The 19,092-nt window shown below is 43.8% G+C and overlaps 1 protein-coding gene across 1 annotated transcript in view; it reads left to right on the top strand.

Annotated features, from left to right (window-relative positions):
• LOC136625606 (uncharacterized) overlaps positions 1-19,092 on the top strand; it is a 532,926-nt gene that overhangs the window by 307,558 nt on the left and 206,276 nt on the right. The window contains exon 9 of the mRNA XM_066599945.1: positions 11,654-11,692. Coding sequence (XP_066456042.1) covers positions 11,654-11,692 — 39 coding nt within the window. The remainder of the gene's footprint in view (positions 1-11,653; positions 11,693-19,092) is intronic.

Genomic DNA, 19,092 nt, shown 5'->3' with positions numbered 1-19,092 from the left:
TCAATGGAGCCGGCAATACAGGCGGCTCCATTGAAAGCAATGGGCTGCCGGCGATCTCAGGATGAATTGTCGGGAAGGGCTTAAATATATAAGCCCTTCCCTGCAATTCATCCAGAAATGTGTAGAAATAAGAAAATATATATATACTCACCTAGTCCCGGCAGACGGAGTTCAGCGCGGCCAATCTGATTGGTCCCGCTGAGCCAATGAGAGGCAGCAGTCACTCATAAATTCATGAATGGGTGTGTGAGTGAGATCTGCCTCTGATTGGTCAGGCTGTGACCAATCAGAGGCAGCTCATTCAGCAGGCGGGGATTTTAAATCCCCGGCTGCTGAATACTACTCACAGCTGTTCAGAGCAGTTCAGGAGGACTGCCGCCGGCCGCGCTGAACTCCATCTGCCGGGACCAGGTGAGTATATATTTTTTTTTTTACACATTTCTGGATGAATTGCAGGGAAGGGCTTAAATATATAAGCCATTCCCTGCAATTCATCCAGAAATGTGTAAAAAAAAAATCTATACTCACCTGGTCCCGGCAGCCCATTGCTTTCAATGGAGCCGGCTGTATCGCCGGCTCCATTGAATTCAATGGGCTAACATCATTCTGCCGGGACAAGGTGAGTATATTTTTTTTTATTTTTACACATTTCTGGATGAATTGCAGGGAAGGGCTTATATATTTAAGCCCTTCCCGACAATTCATCCCGCGATTGCCGGCAGCCCATTGCTTTCAATGGAGCCGGCTCCATTGAATTCAATGGGCTAACATCGTTCTTCTCTGCCACAGCTGTTACAGCTGTGGCAGAGGAGAACGATCTTTATGCTGACAGTGCGGGGGGGGGGGGGGTGTCTCACTCTTGCCACTATTGTGGCTTAATAGTGGGACCTGGGAACTTGAGATGCAGCCCAACATGTAGCCCCTCGCCTGCCCTATCCGTTTCTGTGTCGTTCCCATCACTTTCTTGAATTTCCCAGGTTTTCACAAATGATAACCTTAGCGAGCATTGGCGATATACAAAAATGCTCGAGTCGCCCATTGACTTCAATGGGGTTCGTTACTCGAAACGAACTCTCGAGCATCACTGAAAGTTCGACTCGAGTAACGAGCACCCGAGCATTTTGGTGCTCGCTCATCTCTAGTGCTGGGGCCTACTGAGTCTGGGGGATGGGGAGGGTCTTTTGGAAAGTGTCAGGTTCCCCTGAATTCAATTGTAACCGCGTTCTTAGGATGCTAGTACAATGATTAATCAAGTGTTTAGTGGCGGTCACAAGGGAGGATTCTGCTCCCTGCCCCATCATTCACCTCTGCCTGTCACATGCAAGTGGTGCGCCTGCGCAGGAGCCGAGCCCAATGGTATGCCTCATTCTGATGATGCTGTGCCCATCAGCCTCCCTTCTACTGCGGATTTGCTGCACGATACTCTTCAGAATCTGCTAAGTCCAGTATTCAGGCACTGAGTATTACACCAGTGAGTACGGTGCAGCAAAATAGACAGAGGAGCCTGACACTGTCTTGGGATTGACACAGGATACAAGGTACACATTATCTTCACTGTCAGGACAAATCTACACTCTTTGTCAAAACAAATCAAGCACCTAGAACAAATTGTTACTTTGCTGCAAAACTCTGCATGCAGTTACATCTCAGGCAGATATGCAAATGATTACAGTGTGATTAGATGAACGGTCTTGTTACCTGAAGCCCTAAAAGTGGTTTTACCCTCAGCTTTTAAAATGGGTATTAGAAGCTCCTTGTGTGAAGTGGACCTCTTTTTCCGCTTGTGTAGAGCTTGTTGACCATTAGACACCTCTATGAGGCAGAGAAGAGATTTCACCCAGCTAACAAAGTTTGAGAGGGGGCGTATTATTGGGATATGAGAAGCTTAATGGCCATTTCAACGAATTACCGCCACCTGGGCCATTCTGATCAGGCTGTTATGAAGTGTTGGGACCAGTAGATGCTTGAGGGCATGCGAACTCTGGATGCTCTCGACAGACCACAAGTAGAGAGGATCCTCTGACAAGCATAAGGAGCTCCAACTTTTTCGTTGTCCACCATCCGGAAACAGGTGGCACCAGCGGTACAGGCCCCTGCGTCTGTCAAAACCATTTCCAGATGCTTGGCTGAAGGACATTTGGTCTGGCGGCACCCATTACATGTGCTGCCTTTGACACACCCACTATCGCTTCCGTTTGCAGTGATGTGGTGAATGATGAAACTGGACTGCTACAGAGTGGAACCGGGTTGTCTTCAGCAGAAAATCCAAGTTTAGTTTGGGCACTGACGACGACCGTGTTTGTGTCTGGAGACCTCGGGGTGAGCACCTCAATCCTACCTTTGCTGTGTAGTGGCAAACTGCCCCCACTGCTAGTGTGATGGTCTGGGGGGTCATTGCATATGACAGTTAATCACCCCTAGTAGTGGTATGAGGGACAATGACAGCTCAGCAATATATTCAGGACATCCTTAAGCCACAAGTGTTGCCTCTCGTGGTAGGGCTTCCAACAGGCATTTTTCAGCAGGATAATGCTTAGCTGCAGACAATAAGAATCACAGGAATACCTCAACATTGGTGTTCCAATTGCCACACATTGATGTCCCAATTAGTCCCACACATGTTCTACTGGCAGTCAACAAGGTCCTAGGGCCTCCATGCCTACCCATTTCACATCTTGTATCCAAGCTATAGGCGATACAACAGGGTAGTAGAGCCATCATGCCCACCTGTATCACATCTTGTATCCAAGCTATAGGTGTACAACAGGGTACTAGGGCCTCCATGCCCACCCGTATCACATCTTGTACCCAAGCTAGAGGTGGTACAACAGGGTACTAGAGCCTTCCTACAAGGGGTGTGGGGTTTTCCACAAAAAAAGTCTCCTTTTGCTCTGATAGTGTAATCACTTACTTATATCAACGTTACAATCACACATAGGGAAATGCTATTGATGCTCACGTTAAGGAAGTATAAAGGTTGTAAATGCTAGTATATATTGGGGTAGAGTTATAAAAATGTTATATTTTACAGCGTTTATCTAGCAAGGAGGTGTAATATGGTATTGTGAGGTATTATATAGTTAGTAGCATCCTATCAATTCTCTTCAACTACACTATTTGTATGGCATTTATCCAGCTGCGCTAACTATTCTAATCCCCCTTACAAGCTTAGTGACTTAGATTGTGACACTGTGACATGATGCCACTCTCTAGTCATTATGGTAAATGTATTGTCTGCTAGACGTCCCCTGTCTAATATAAGTGCTCTTCTTGAAACACGGAAAAAGAAGTGATATCAACAGGTGAGCTGTGTAGTAACAGACAGCAGAAGACTGCAGTACATAACTACCAAGTGCCAAAAAGTAAAAATGATCAGCCCTTGGGTGCAGCACTCACTGGGACCATATTTCATGGCCTTGGTTGGGCCCCTTAGTTGTAGTGAAGGTAAACCTTGCCGCAGTATACAGGGGCATTCTAAATAGGTTTGTGCTTCAAAGTTTATGCCAATAAATTAGGGAAGGAGTTTTCTTGATTCAGCATGAAGATCCCTAAATGCATAGAAGAAGGTCTAATGTGGCTCTTTCAGTGTCCTTACCTGAGCACTATTCTGGGATGAACCAACTGTGAGCCAGGCATTATTGCCAATGTCAGTGCCTGCAGGCAAATCCATGCAGCCACTTTCCAAATTTTAGCGGAAAGTCTTTCTAAAAAGAATATAAAGCAGTGAGCTCAATATGGTTTTACCATGCAGCATACCCAAGAAACAAACTATTCTGTACAAAGAGAGTTTTGTTTCAATCACGTTCATATCCATTTAAAATGTAAAATCTGTCTGCTGTAGGCAATGTTTGTTCAGAGGCAAAGTCTGCATGAGGCCATAAAGCTGGAATGCTGTGATGATAGTACATTTTTAGAACTGCATCTTCATCCTCGCCCGGATATTTACAGATGACCTATTTGTAGGGAAAAGACAAATGCTTTACGATTTTGTGTTGGTTTCCGTACTATGACTTTCAATAGCCAGCTTATGAAATCTATGAAGCTGCAGCCAGATAAACCTGAGCTACTTTTGTGGACTTTCTTGAAAGCAGTCTGCTTGTCTACCATAGGGAAAGCAATCTTGCTAATCCTTCGTGTCACATGAGTGCACACACATACTGGGTTTAATTGTGCAGTGGTCTGCATTAACTGCGTGCAGATGTGGCATGTACAATTAAGTATAAGTTCCCATGTAAAGGTACGTGCTTGCAACTGAGACTTCGCCCAGCCGTGGACGCCAATGGAAGCGTGATCTTGCACGATCTGTTCTGCTATTGGCAACTACAGCTGAGAGGGATCTCAACTGCCAGCTGGTACCTGTACGTGGAAATGCAGCCTAAGGGCGGCTTCAGACGGGCATATTTGTGCGCGCAATTACTAGTGAATAGAACCCATTGATTTCAATGGGTTCATTCACATATTTTGCGTATGCATGCGGGGGGCACAAAACAATATAGAGCATGTTCTATCTTTTTACGTGTTTGCACACCAAAGGTCCCCATAAAAATCAAAGGGGGGGGGGGGGTCACAAATGTGCATACAATGCACCAAGAAATGCATGAAACATTGTGTTATTCTGCTAGACAAAGAACATATCTGGAACTAATTAGCCATTTCAATTGGTGCGTTTGTTTGCCGTGTGCGAATGAATATACCCTGCAGGCAGAAAAAGTTCAGTAAAATACGCTGATACACTCGCAAAAAACCTTGCACATAGCTTAAAAATCTTGTGCAAAGTCATGTGCAATTGCGCTTCTGCTTGTGTGAAGCTGCTCTACGAAGGTAGTATAATACAATCATCAGAAAGCTTAGATTATGCGGCAAACTACTGCAAGATATGTCATCTGATGATCACTGTCAAAGGGGTTTTCCAAGACTCCGAGCTCAGGACCCCCAATGATCAGGTGTTTATCAGGCCCGCTATGAGTGCAGTTTGGTAATACAGGCACTGCTTCCATTAAATTCAAGCACTCGCAAAAATAGATTTCTCAATGTAGGAAGAAAGCAAAAATATTTAATGTACACGAAAAGAAGGTTACAAAATATTAGAGTGCAGAGCAACAAGTAAAAGATATACCCAAAAAGTTCACAGAGTAGGGCCCTATTCACATCTACTTTCAAAGTTCCGTTTGGAGCCTTCAGGGCAAATCCAACAGAAAATTCCAGACAAAATAACGCAGCATGGGGCACTATTTCCTATGGTAAAATGCCAGTCAGAAGCCAGATGGACCTCGTTATACTCATTGACTGTTTCCAAGGATAGAACTGAGCAATGCAATTCACCTGGAAGCCCACCGCAGATATCAATATGTCCAAATGTTTTTGTCAAGTGTAAAGGCCCATTTACACCAGCAGATGATCGCTCAAAGATCGCTCAAATGACAGTTTGAGTGACAGCTTTGAGCGATCACTTTGCATAAAGTATTAAGTAGCTACTCAACTACTTAAGTACCAACTAGTTGTGCAAATGAAACCTTCTCTCAACACAGTTAATAGCCCTAGGGCTATTATCTGCGCTCAGATCCTTTGTTCTCCACAGGGAAACAATGCTATCAGCACTCCCAGTGGAAAACTGCTGATAAGGCTGAACTACGATTTTTAGGCCTTGGTCACACAACCTTTTTTTGACGCGATTTGCCGATCGCATGTCGGATGCGCATCCGCAAATCGTGTGACTGGGGCCGACGATTCACCGAAAAATTCAGCCGACTCCATTGAAAGCAATGGGCTGCCGGCGAGCGCGGGATGAATTTAAAAATATAAGCCCTTCCATGAAAATCATCCTAAAATGTGTAAAAATAAAAAATATATATATACTCACCTTGTCCCTGCAGCCGGAGTTCAGCCGCGGCCGGCCAGCAGTTCTCCTGAACTGCTCTGTGTAGTATTCAGCAGGCGGGGATTTAAAATCCCCGCCTGCTGAATGGGCTGCCTCTGATTGGTCACAGCCCTCACCAATCAGAGTGAATTCATGAATTCATGAATGGGTGAGTGAGTGCTGCCTCTGATTGGCTGAGCGCAAGGACCAATCAGGGGCAGCTCTCAGCTATTAAATGACAGCTGAGAGCTGCCCCTGATTGGTCTCTGCGCTCAGCCAATCAGAGGCAGCACTCACTCACCCATTCATGAATTCATCAATGGGTGAGTGAGAGCTGCCTCTGATTGGTGAGGGCTGTGACCAATCAGAGGCAGCCCATTCAGCAGGCGGGGATTTTAAATCCCCGCCTGCCGAATACTACACAGAGCAGTTCAGGAGAACGGCCGGCCGCTGCTGAACTCCGGCTGCAGGGACAAGGTGAGTATATATATTTTTTTTATTTTTACACATTTTAGGATGATTTTCAGGGAAGGGCTTATATTTTTAAGCCCTTCACGAAAATTCATCTCGCGCTCGCCAGCAGCCCATTGCTTTCAATGGAGCCGGCTGTATTACCGGCTCCATTGAATTCAATGGGCGAACATCGTTCTTCTCTGCCACAGCTGTGGCAGGGGAGAATGATCTTTGTAGTATATGTTCTCAATGGGGTCGGCGCTGCTGCCGCCGGCCCCATTGAACGCATATATAGAGCACAAGGAATCGCAGAACGCAGATAGGCGCGATCTGCGATCTGTGATTTCTCGTGTCCTATAATTTATCGGACATCCGCATAAAAAGCGGCCATGTGACCGATCCCATTGTGAAGCAATGGTTCTATATATGCGCAGATCGCATCCGTATGCGCAAATCGCATGAACAAACGGCCGTCTGACCGCGGCCTTAGGTTGGACTGAATTTAATGATAAGCTAAAGGCCCATTTACACCAGCAGATGATCGCTAAAAAATCTCTAATCAGCGATCGTTTTAGTGATAATCGGTGCGTGTAAATGTGCGCCCATCGTCCGCTTTTCGGGCACTGCTGGCTGATTGTTAAATTCAGTCCAACCTAAAAATCGTCATTCACTTTTATCAGTAGTTCTCCACGGAGGAGTGCTGATAGCATTGTTTCCCCATGGAGAACAAAGGATCTGAGCGCAGATAATAGCCTGGGGCTATTAACTGCATTCAGGGATGGCTTTATTTGCATAAATAATTGGTATTTAAGTAGCTGAGTAGCTACTTAAATTCCAAGTAATTTTTATGCAAAATGATCGCTCAAAGCTGTCACTCAAACTGTCGTTTGAGCGATCTTTGAACGATCATCGGCCCGTGTAAACCAGCCTTAACAGTGCCTGAAAAGCGCACGATGGGCGCACATTTACACGCACCAATTTTTTTATTTTTTTTAGCGATCATCGGCTGGTGTAAATGGGCCTTAAGAAAGTACAGCAAATGTGGGAGGGTACACGTGTATATGCAAAGTATGAGGCTGGTAGATGAGCCATAGCAGACTTCCTTCCTCCTACAGTTTATAATCTATGTTTATAAAACACTGATGCCTAGTAGGGACTCATTGATTGTTCAGTTGTAAACTGTTTATGGACTATCCTGAGGCTAGGTCATCAATAGTATATCAGCGAGGGTGCATCGCCCAGGATCCCCGCCAATCAGGTGCTTGCCAGGCCAGTGTACTCAGGCGCTGCGCTGATTTCAACCAATCGGGCTTTAAGTATTGTTTTTTTGGGATCTGCTCATTACGGATGCAGTAAAAGAAAATGTCCCCAAATGAAATATTTGGAATATTTTCTGTTTTCTGAGATTCATTGCTGTTTTTGGTTAAACGTGTATTCTCCTCACAGCAAATTATCACCTATTCCAGCAGTTAGATGATGTGGATAGGGGATAACATGCTATGGTGGGAATATCACTTTAAAAATATGAACAGTCTCCAAAATATTAGTGCAAGTTGAGTCTTAAGGGCCACTCTGGTGATAGCACTATGTAGCTATCTCTCCATTATATATAAATCCACTACGGTAGTATTACCTTGGGTTGCTCCTTTCTATTTGAGACTCCTGACCTGTTGTTCCTCGGGTGGTCATGTGATCTCGGTTCTGACCAGTTCAGATGTATTTGGCTTTGTATTCTCAAACTAATGAGTTTCTCAATCAGCATAACTTCTGTTTGATTATATTACATGGATTATACTACACATTCTCTTCAGAGGAGGGTGAGCCTCGACATTTCTATCACACATACTGATGATGATCACACAGGTCCTGTGACACAGTTATATTAGAGGAGATCACAGCTCATCCTCCTGACTGTATACATGTGGTCTGGAGCCTATTTAGGTGAATATAGAATGCAATGACATTGTTTTCCATGCACCAGAGATGGTTCAGTTTCTAGTTAATCTTGTAATGCTGTGCTGATGCATCATGAGATTGATAGCGCAAAATAGTGAAAGTGAAATCAAAAATCTCAGCATCAAGTTGGTGCCTAATAAGCATCAGACGGGAGGCTGCATTTAGGCACTTTTAGGCTCTTTCACATGATTTTTTCCTGTCAGCGCTGTTTGTCGAAGGCTTTCATCTTGTATGGAAAAAAATGCATAGAGATGGAGCCAAAGGACGGAAAGTCGTGACGCGCCTGCGTTAAATAAGAGTCCAGTGTGAAAAGTTCCTAACGTAATGAAATGCTTGATAAATTCTCCATTGAGTGAGTCAAGACCTACCGTAGTATAAAAGCCAAATAAATCCACACTCTATTAATTTATAACACTGGGGTGCTGCCAACTGGATCTGGGTCCCAGAGATCTGTATCCATTACAAGTTGCAACACATGATTCTGCTGTCTTTCATTATCACAACTAGGTATGGAAATAAGGTATACTGTATATAGGCACATATAGTGATCTAAGAACTGTAGCTAGGCATTTTCTTCACCCTGCTCAAAGATTCAGCGTGACGCGACTCTTGTAAGATAGAATTTACATCACATACATTCACATTACACACACTTGCTTCTACTGCCGATTGCTGTCACATCCCAGCAGCACAGAGGGATCTATAGTAATCAGAGCCCAGCCTGCTTTCTTCCTGAGCTGTTCTCTGCGCACTCCTCTGTCAGTCCTGGTAAAGCTGCTGCCTGGATCACATTACAACAGCCGGTAAGAATCTCCAGCTGTTGTAACTTTATTACAGACAGAATAGAAGGAAACGGCAAGGCGGGACTTCCAGAGATCCGGTGCTGCTCCATGGTAGCCTCCTCTCATAGACTTTGAAAGCAGTTGCATTGCACATGGTTGACCACCATTCAGTTCAAACTCCTCCTCACTATAGTCAAGTAGTGAGTTGGAATGGGGGGTCTCACGAGTCTTGTTCTAGTGCTCAGTGGGATGTCTAGCAATTAGACATTTATCACCTATCCTGTTGATAGTTAAGCAATGTCAATTGTGGGGAAAAAATTTGAACCCTTCTCACCTTCTCATATACCGTACATGTACATTGGATGGGCACGGCTATAAAACACTGTTGGCACCAGGCTGCAATGGGTTTAATCATTTAGATAGAGATCTGACAGATGGTACTACCATGACCATAAAAATCTAATTTTTTTGAAATATCGCATTTATCCCGCAGAGTAAATGCCATCCGTAAAAAATGCACGTCAGAATTGTTTTTTTGGTCACCCAGTCTTTAAAAAAAAATTCTATAAAAAGCTATTTATAAAGTCTTACGTAGCAAAAATTGTACCGATAGAAACTACAGCCTGACCTGCAAAAAGCAAGCCCTCAGTCAGCTGCATTGATGGAAAAATAAAAAAGTATGCAAAGGAATGTAGAAACAACATTTACAAGTTTATTATTTTATAAAAGTAGTCAAATATAATAACAAGGAAGATAGTAGAGACAGCGCCTTGGGATTCAGATGAAGGTGATCAAAGACCATGAGACCTGTAATCCACAATAAGTGGAGAGCTGCAATAGTAAAGAATAAACCCCCCCACCAAGAAATGGTGGGGGTCATGCAATCGGAGTAAGGAATATCCTACTGCGCTCGTACATAGATGGATGGGAATATACTCACTCGGGAGAGGGGAGAAAATCAACCCAGCAATCCCAGGGTAGATGTCTCCCCCCCCCCCCCTAAATCCAGGAAAGCTTTGTATAGATATGGTGCAGAGTCCAACGTCTATTACAGGTGCCATAGAGTGCAGGAAACCATTGTGCTGGCGTGGAGGGGGCGGAGATACACGTGACGTGGCAAGATCACATGACCGTCGCCTCCAGACAAAGGGGGGAGGGAGGGGCTGGCAAACCCCACCCTCCCTAAGCCCAAAATTAATGCAGTTTTGTTTTTTTCCATTTCACTTTTTAAAAAAAATGCAACTTGTCCAGCAAAAAAAAAGTCGTTATGTGGCTATGTTGATGAAAAAGGTATGATTTTTTTTGAACATAGAGATGAAAAGTTGAAAGCGAAAAAAAAAATGAAAATTAGCTATTTCCTCAATGGGTTGAGAAATACATGGTTATACTCCACCAACAAGTGATATCGTTCGCAGCATTGATTAAATTTATATATTTTCCCATGTTTATATAGGGTCATCATATTCTGAAGCCCTGTACAGAGACTCTGCTCTTGATGCCCTAATCTAATTTACCTATCTATCTCGAAAACACAAGGAAAAATTGCATAGGAACCAATTAACCTATCAGAATGCTTCTGGACTGTGGGAGGAAACTGGAGTACTTGGAGTAAAGGCCCATTTAGACGCAAAGAGAATCGTTCAAAAGATAGGTTTGGAGGGATTGTTTTGCATAAACTGCTAATAAACAATAATGTCCATTAGCAGCTTTTCACCTTCATTTGCATGTAAATGTGCCTCTGGGGGCTGTATGCAGAGAACAGCAGGTGGTCTGTTCTCTGCATTCAGCTCATTTTTTCTGCCAGCGGCTTTCTGCTGAAAACAATGTAATCAGCAGCTCCCGTGAATAATACAGCACCGTGAACAGCAAAAACAGTATGCGGTCTGTGCTATCTACTCTCTGGCTGAACTATGGATTTTATGCCCACCTAAAAATCATTGTTCAGTTGAAGAGTGAAAGAAGGGAGCATTTATACACAATGATTATCGCTCAAACGATGGCTTTTGAGCGAATTTTGAGCGATAATCATTGCATGTAAATGGGCCTAAAGAGTCGAGTAATACACAATCTCTGTATAGCTATTACCCTTGGTGGTGCAAAGCAACACTTGTGTGTGTTTAATGAATGCTGTTCAAGACGTTAGAACTTTTACTACAGATTTTTTTTTCTAATTGTCTTTTCTCATTGCACTTTTAGTATCCCCCCTTTTCAAGTGAATCTGAGACCTCATTAACATTAATATGTTTTTACTTTTTTAGTATAGGTTTAGCACAGTCAGTATGACCATTCAAATCTCATCTACTTTCTTGTTGCTTTTCTTTATGTTGTATTATAATGTTTCGTAATGGAAATGGATTTCTTTACAGTGCTTGAAAAAGACTTTGGAACAGTGTGAATATGGTTTGTGATAAACTGTGACCTGCGTATTTGATAGCACAGTAGCTTGCAGGGATTTGTAGCTTATCAGATGACATGCCCCAACATCGTTATTACCTGGCCCTTAGAGTATATGAAATCTCAGCTCATGAAAAAATATTAAAGAGGACCTATGGTCTTATTCATACCATTTTCATCTCTACTAAGTTAATGCTATTCTCTCTTCTAGCTGGATTACGGATGAGCACGTAACCTGGAGATTTGTCATGTAAGTTTTCTAAAATGACTTAACTTCTATTTTTTTCATCTATTGTTCAAATATGCATGAAATTAAGACAATGTGGTATTACTTTGAGTCCAGGGAGTCTCAATTCTGGCCAAGTAGGGTGGCTCTCCGATCTAGTTCATTGAAGGGGATTTCCAAACATGAGATGACATGTCTTTGTGAGAGTCAATTCAGTAGATGTCTACCAGCTGGGACCGTGGCAGGTCCTGGGGCTACTACAGGTTCTACTTGTGCTATAAATTAGTGGGTTTTGCTTTACAAACTTAGAAATTCTGTACGTTTCTCTTTGGTTGGTTTCTATGAAAATGGGTAAAATAAAGGTTATAACTGTAGATACAGAACAAGTTGCAATAGAGCAACAAGAAATATGGCCCCAATTGATCTCATTTGGATAATATTTTTTATCTTCCTTCTTTTCACACTACACTATAAAAGTAATGTTAAATGCAAAGTGTTTAAAAATAAAGGTAGAAATCAAAGGATAAAGATGACCCGTCCTCCTAATAGAAAAGAACAGCACAAAATGTATTAAAAATAAATAGGCACATTTTGGAGTTCATCCATGGCATCCTCAAACACCCTCTCTGAATATTTATGCAGTGATGTGTCCATATAAATCACATTGTATGTATCTTAAATATGGAGCCCGTTTTTTGCCCAGTCTAGTCTGCCTTCAACTTTTTTCAAAGTATACATTTATCTGTAATGTAAAAAAAAAAGGAAAACAAAAATTTTTCAGTGGCAGTGCAAAATGTGAAATTTTGGTTTACTGAAAAAGTGGTTAGTCACGTAGTCATGAAACGGTTAAAGGGATATTCCCATCCCAGCAAGTTATCCTCTATCAACAGGATAGGGAACATCTTGCGATCGACTGCTGGAACCCCACTGATCCAAAGAAATTGCCTCCAACGTTTCCCAAAATTTTGAAAGTGGTGGTCACACGTGCACCACAATAACATTTACTTAAATGGGGTCGATGGTGAACTTGACTGAGTTCAAATGCTCACTAATCTTTAGTGGTGCCATTCAAGTGAAAGAGACCACTGGAAATTGCTGAGTGCCTAAATTCAGCTATCTCCAGCAATTCCCAATGAAGGTGGACCCCCACTGATTGGGAAGTTATCCCCTGTTCTGAGGATAGGGAAAACTTATCAAGATGGCAATACTCCTTTAAAATTCCTTGCAAGTTCTGTTATATAGTGTATCTTATAGTAGTGAAAACACTAATACTCTATTCACATAGTATATTTTTGGCGCAGATTCCACGCCAAACTCCATATCGGACTACACACCATTTTAGCATTTAGTGAAATGCTATGGAAATCCGCACCATAGTTTGTACAGTGCAGATTTTTCCACCTACAGATTTTGAAAATGGTATCACAAATAAAAAAAATTTAGCTATATTTTAACTTTATACTTGAACTTTCTTATGCAATGCTAGAAACGTCTTGATTAGGTATCAGTTTGCTGGAACTCAACAATATAAATATAGTTTCCTGCGTCTGTTTGAAATGCGTTAGGCTACATTTACATCTGCACTAGGGATTCAATTTTTCTGCTCCACTATTGGAATAGGAAAACTGAATCCATTGGATGAACCGATCCATCTCATAACGGAACCAAAGTGTGCCAAACGAACCCAATTGACTATTATGAGGTCCATTCAGTTCCTGCTCCTGTCCGGCCTTTATGCAGGATGAAAAAGTATGGCATGCATGACTTTTTCGTACGGCATCCTATGCCAGATCTGCATCGGAGGCTCTGAGCCTTGAGATGTATTCATTCCAGATTCATATAAATATGTGGGATAACAGTTTTCTCAGATGTGGAGGAACAACTTCAAAGAGTGCAGAAAGGGACATTGGGGGAAATCAGACACTTATGTGCTCCCTGGCGGCTTTATAATTCTTTCTCGGTGAGAGAAAACAAATGATGAAGACCTTGGGGAGGTAGCTGTGAAAAGTGTACCTAATATAAAGAGGGCACTTGTTGTGTTCCACTGGGATCCTGTGATATTTACATAAGATGGTTTTGTGTTTGGAAGCCTCGGAGTTTAACTTTGAACCCCTCCTGACCTGCCATTTGTAATTTGCCGTAGTAAAGGCAGAAGTGCCAGACGCTGCTGAACTTCAAGGCGAAATCCCCCAAGTAACAATGGAGGAGAAACTTTGCGTTATGTTCTCTGGCTATGTTTGATTTTTAGTGCCCCAGATCCTTCCCTTACATAAATCAGATTTAAACAATTCAGCGACAGCTATTAAGAGGAATTTAGGTCCTGAGAGACCGGTCTTTTTTTCTTTCTTTTTTTTAATTTGATGTTGCTAAATCTCCGCTATTTTAATAAACGCTCGGCAGCATTGAAATACAGAAATTAAATCCCCAGTAAGATTCATACCACATTGTGTCTTGTACCCTTTATAACAATCATGCACACTTAACATGTTGGCAAATTGGAATATGTTGCTGTTTAATAACATTCCCAAGTCCACTGTTGTGTTTGAAGTGCTATAAGCCCGGCTCCTTTATAACATTTAAAAAGACTAATTAGAACCAGCGAGCAGTATTATTTTTAATCTAAGCTTAAATTGTGTAAAAAGTGCAATTAGATTTGCTGAGCAAAAATCCAAGCGTTATTGTAAAGTGAATTATTTGTAATAATTAATATTAACATTTTATTGGCTGACGACTTAAGCTGTAACAGGATTGCACTCATTAGCAGCTCGCTTCATGATCATTAGCTATTAGTTTTGATACTGGTAAACTTCCCAGAAAAATGCATTAACATCTATTGCAGTTTGGCTGTATTTATAGTTCTTCTGCCCTTGAGCATGTAATGTATGTGGCATATGCTCCAAAGTAGATATCATGCCCCAAATATACTCATGCGCAGGGTGGGCCAGGGACCAGGTTACGACATAGTCAGGGCTCTTATATAGCCAGCAGAAGACAACCCCATTTTAAGCTGAAGCATGGATGACCTTATAAGTCTTCACTAGGGGACTCGATTCAGCATTCTTTATAATTCTTCTAATACACTACTATACGTAAGTATAGTAGTACATTAGTAGGCCTATGAAGCGGAGCCTCATAGGCCACCGTAGCTGGCAGATCCAGGGGCTATATTCAAGCCTCCAGGTGCTATAGCAACCCATCGGGACCTCCACGATTACATCATGGGGGGCCGATGGGTGACAGAGGGAGCCACCTCCCTCTGTTAGCCTTTTACATGCCACGTTCACACTGACTGTGGTGTGTAAAGGGTTGAACACCAAGTATCCATGGTTTATTGGTCCCCAGTGTTAGAGTAAGTGCCCAGCTATCATCTGACAGCAGAACACCCGCTCCTCTAGCACGGTAGACTCGCGCCTGGCCTCTAATGCAGTGCTGTCAAAAGATAGTGCTGCAGATTAAAGACCCTTAAAGGAGTTTTCCAGGGACAATACTATTGATGATCTATCCTCAGGATAGGTCATCAATAGTTGATCATCTGGGATCCACCGAAGTCAACGCAAGCTGCACCTGCAGTTGCAAGCATCAGCCACTACGCTGAGGTTGGTGCAGAGACTTCTGCTGCTTCCACTCTGATCTCTGAGTATTTGTGGCGCTGACAGCATGTGTCCACTAAGCTGATGGGTCCGGGATCCCAGCCAATCAACTATTGATGACCTATCTTAAGGATAGGTCATCAGTAGTATTCTCCCTGGAAAACCCCTTTAACACTGCCATCAAAAGACGTATAGGCAGTTGTTAAGGGGTTAAATTATTTTGTTTATTTAAACAAGCTCATTCAGTTCTCTCTACCAGTTTAAGAGAACAATTAGCGAATGAGCCAACGATGATGTTTATGCTTGCATAAGGTAAGGTAAAGTCCTCTGGTGCAAGCACCGAATCATGACTGACTCATCAGCTGACATCACATCATAATGTTTTCTTGGCAGACTGTTTTTGTGGGGTGGTTTGCCATTGCTCTCACCAGTCATCTTTACACCCCTGCAAGCTGGGTACTCATTTTACCGACCTCGGAAGGATGGAAGGCTACCTGACCCAAGTGGGGATTGAACCCGCAACCGTCATGAGCAAGAGCTTAAAGGGGTTGTCCCGCGGCAGCAAGTGGGTCTATACACTTCTGTATGGCCATATTAATGCACTTTGTAATGTACATTGTGCATTAATTATGAGCCATACAGAAGTTATAAGAAGTTTTTTACTTACCTGCTCCGTTGCTAGCGTCCTCGTTCCCATGGAGCCGACTAATTTTCGCCCTCCGATGGCCAAATTAGCCGCGCTTGCGCAGTCCGGGTCTTCTGCTGTCTTCAATGGAGCCGCTCGTGCAGAATGCCGGCTCCGTGTAGCTCCGCGCCGTCACGTGCCGATTCCAGCCAATCAGGAGGCTGGAATCGGCAATGGACCGCACAGAAGAGCTGCGGTCCATGGAGGGAGCAGACCCCGGCGGCCATCTTCAGCAGGTAAGTATGAAGACGCCGGACCGCCGGGATTCAGGTAAGCGCTGAGCGGTTTGTTTTTTTAACCCCTGCATCGGGGTTGTCTCGCGCCGAACGGGGGGGGGGGGTTAAAAAAAAAAAAAAACCGTTTCGGCGCGGGACAACCCCTTTAAAACTGCATTTCTGCTGCCTTAACTCAAGGCTCATTGCATAAAATCAACAATAAACAAACTAATTATAATTCGTTCATTGGTCAATCATTGACCGGATTTACATTGAACGATTATTGTTCAAATTCAAACAATCTGGCGATTTTTTTATTTTTTTAAACAATAATCGTTCTGTGTCAAAATACCTTAAAGAGGTTGTCCCGCGGCAGCAAGTGGGTCTATACACTTCTGTATGGCCATATTAATGCACTTTGTAATGTACATTGTGCATTAATTATGAGCCATACAGAAGTTATAAGAAGTTTTTCACTTACCTGCTCCGTTGCTAGCGTCCTCGTTTCCATGGAGGCCGTCTAATTTTCGGCGTCTAATGGCCAAATTAGACGCGCTTGCGCAGTCCGGGTCTTCTTCTTTCCTCAATGGGGCCGCTCGTGCTGGATGCCGGCTCCTTGTAGCTCCGCCCCGTCACGTGCCGATTCCAGCCAATCAGGAGGCTGGAATCGGCAATGGACCGCACAGAAGCCCTGCGGTCCACCGAGGGTGAAGATCCCGGCGGCCATCTTCAGCAGGTAAGTAAGAAGTCACCGGAGCGCGGGGATTCAGGTAAGCACTCTCCGGTGTTCTTTTTTAACCCCTGCATCGGGGTTGTCTCGCGCCGAACGGGGAGGGGGGGGGGGGGGGTTGAAAAAAAAAAAAACCCGTTTCGGCGCGGGACAACCCCTTTAATTCAATAACAGGAAAATGTTATCACTGTCTGTCTTGCCATACAAATAACGGAACTTCAGCCTGCTCACAGTTTGTCCAAGCCAGCTAGCTCACATTACACTTTCCCCTTCCTCATCACGCTAAAGGAAGAGAGACTGCTTGAATCAGCAGATGTTGCTGTGATCACAGGACTTCAGTAACTAACAAGTTCCCTCCACAGACACACAAACAGCTTGTCGTTCAAGTCATTTTAGTTGTACAGTTCTGAGGATGTCCTACTATGGACACTGTATGCTCGGTTAGAAACTTGAATTGACAGTTTTTATATGGATTGCTGGAGGGATGCTGTAACGATCTGACCTGTGTGCAAGGGACTTACATACCCTAGAAGTGGAGGTGTAGCTCATGGCTTACAGGCCGTGATGCAAATGTTCAGCTTGCTCTTTCTCCCCTTCCCTGTGCAACTTCTCTTCATGGCCGCTGGCCATGGCCCATCTGGAATTTTCAGCTGCATCACTAGGTATCTTAAGTGACTGCAGGGCTGACCCAGGACTAAGGCCTTAGTCACACGGGCGTTTTTTCACGCGATTTGCGCATCGCATGACGGATGCGCATGCGCAAATCGCGTGACCGGCGCCGAAAAATCGGCCCAAAAATCGCCCGGAAATCTGCTCCTAGCCGCGTTTCATTAGAAACGGGCCGGAGCTGTCCAGCGCATTGCATTCAATGGAGACGGCAATACAGCGGCTCCATTGAATGCAAGCGCTGCGGGCGAGTGTGGGATGAATTGTCGGGAAGGGGTTAAATATATAACCCCTTTCCTGCAATGCATCCTGAAAAGTGAAAAAATAAAAAAAATGTATGTACTTACCTGCTCCCGGCAGATGGAGATCCCGGCGGCCGGCCTGCAGTGGGTGTGAAGGGGGTGTGACTCAGGCTTGCCCCTGATTGGCTCAGCGCTGAGCCAATCAGAAGCAAGTCTCAGTCACACCCATTCATGAATTCATGAATGGGTGTGACTGAGATCAGCCTCTGATTGGCTCAGGCTGAGCCAATCAGGGGCAAGCCTGAGTCACACCCCCTTCACACCCACTGCAGGCCGGCCGCCGGGATCTCCAGCTGCCGGGAGCAGGTAAGTACATACATTTTTTTTATTTTTTCACTTTCAAGGATGCATTGCAGGAAAGGGGTTATATATTTAACCCCTTCCCGACAATTAACCCCGCGCACGCCGGCAGCCCATTGCTTTCAATGGAGCGGCTGTATTGCCGCTCCATTGAATTCAATGGGCAAACATCGTTCTTCTCTGCCACAGCTGTTCCAGCTGTGGCAGAGAAGAATGATTTATCTTCTATATGTTCTCATTGGGGTCGGCGCTGCTGCCGCCGGCCCCATTGAGCGCATATAGAGAAGAGAACAGGAATCGCAGATCGCAGATAGGTGCGATCTGCGATTTCTGTTCTCTAATTTATCGGACGAGCGCATAAAAAGCGCTCATGTGTCCGATACCATTGCAAAGCAATGGTTTTAAAAAATCGCCGGACGCATGCGCATTCGCAAATCGCGGCAATAAACGCCCGTGTGACTAAGCCCTTAATGCTACAGTCTTATAAGATCAGGTTTGCGAGCCCCAAGACATGTGTTGCATCCCACACCCCTCTAAAAAAATGTATATATCGGAGACAGCATACTTATAAGGCAATTTTTATAACACAACAGATTAGATACAGTGGCTCAGTTCTATGAATGATAGTATGCCTCTAAATAATGCTCTCTGTATGTCTTTTACTTTGGGACTACACTCAGGGTTGGCTTGGTATCTGAGGCAAAAATCAGTGGTAGCTTAAAGGGGTTGTCCCGCCCAAACTGATTTTTTTATTCCCATTAATGCCCTGTAGAGTAGAAGCATCACACACTAGAGCTTTACACATAAAAATCCATATTCTGCTCACCTTTTTATTCCTTTTCTTCCCCTTATAAAGCTGGCCTGAAGAATTTTTCAAAGATGGCGCCGCTGGGTAGTTCCCATGATGCACTGCTGCCTCTCTCTCCTCAGCGTGCG

Source organism: Eleutherodactylus coqui, chromosome 4 (assembly GCF_035609145.1).
Source record: "Eleutherodactylus coqui strain aEleCoq1 chromosome 4, aEleCoq1.hap1, whole genome shotgun sequence".
Classification (NCBI taxonomy): domain Eukaryota; kingdom Metazoa; phylum Chordata; class Amphibia; order Anura; family Eleutherodactylidae; genus Eleutherodactylus; species Eleutherodactylus coqui.
This window is presented reverse-complemented; position numbering and strand designations above follow the sequence as displayed.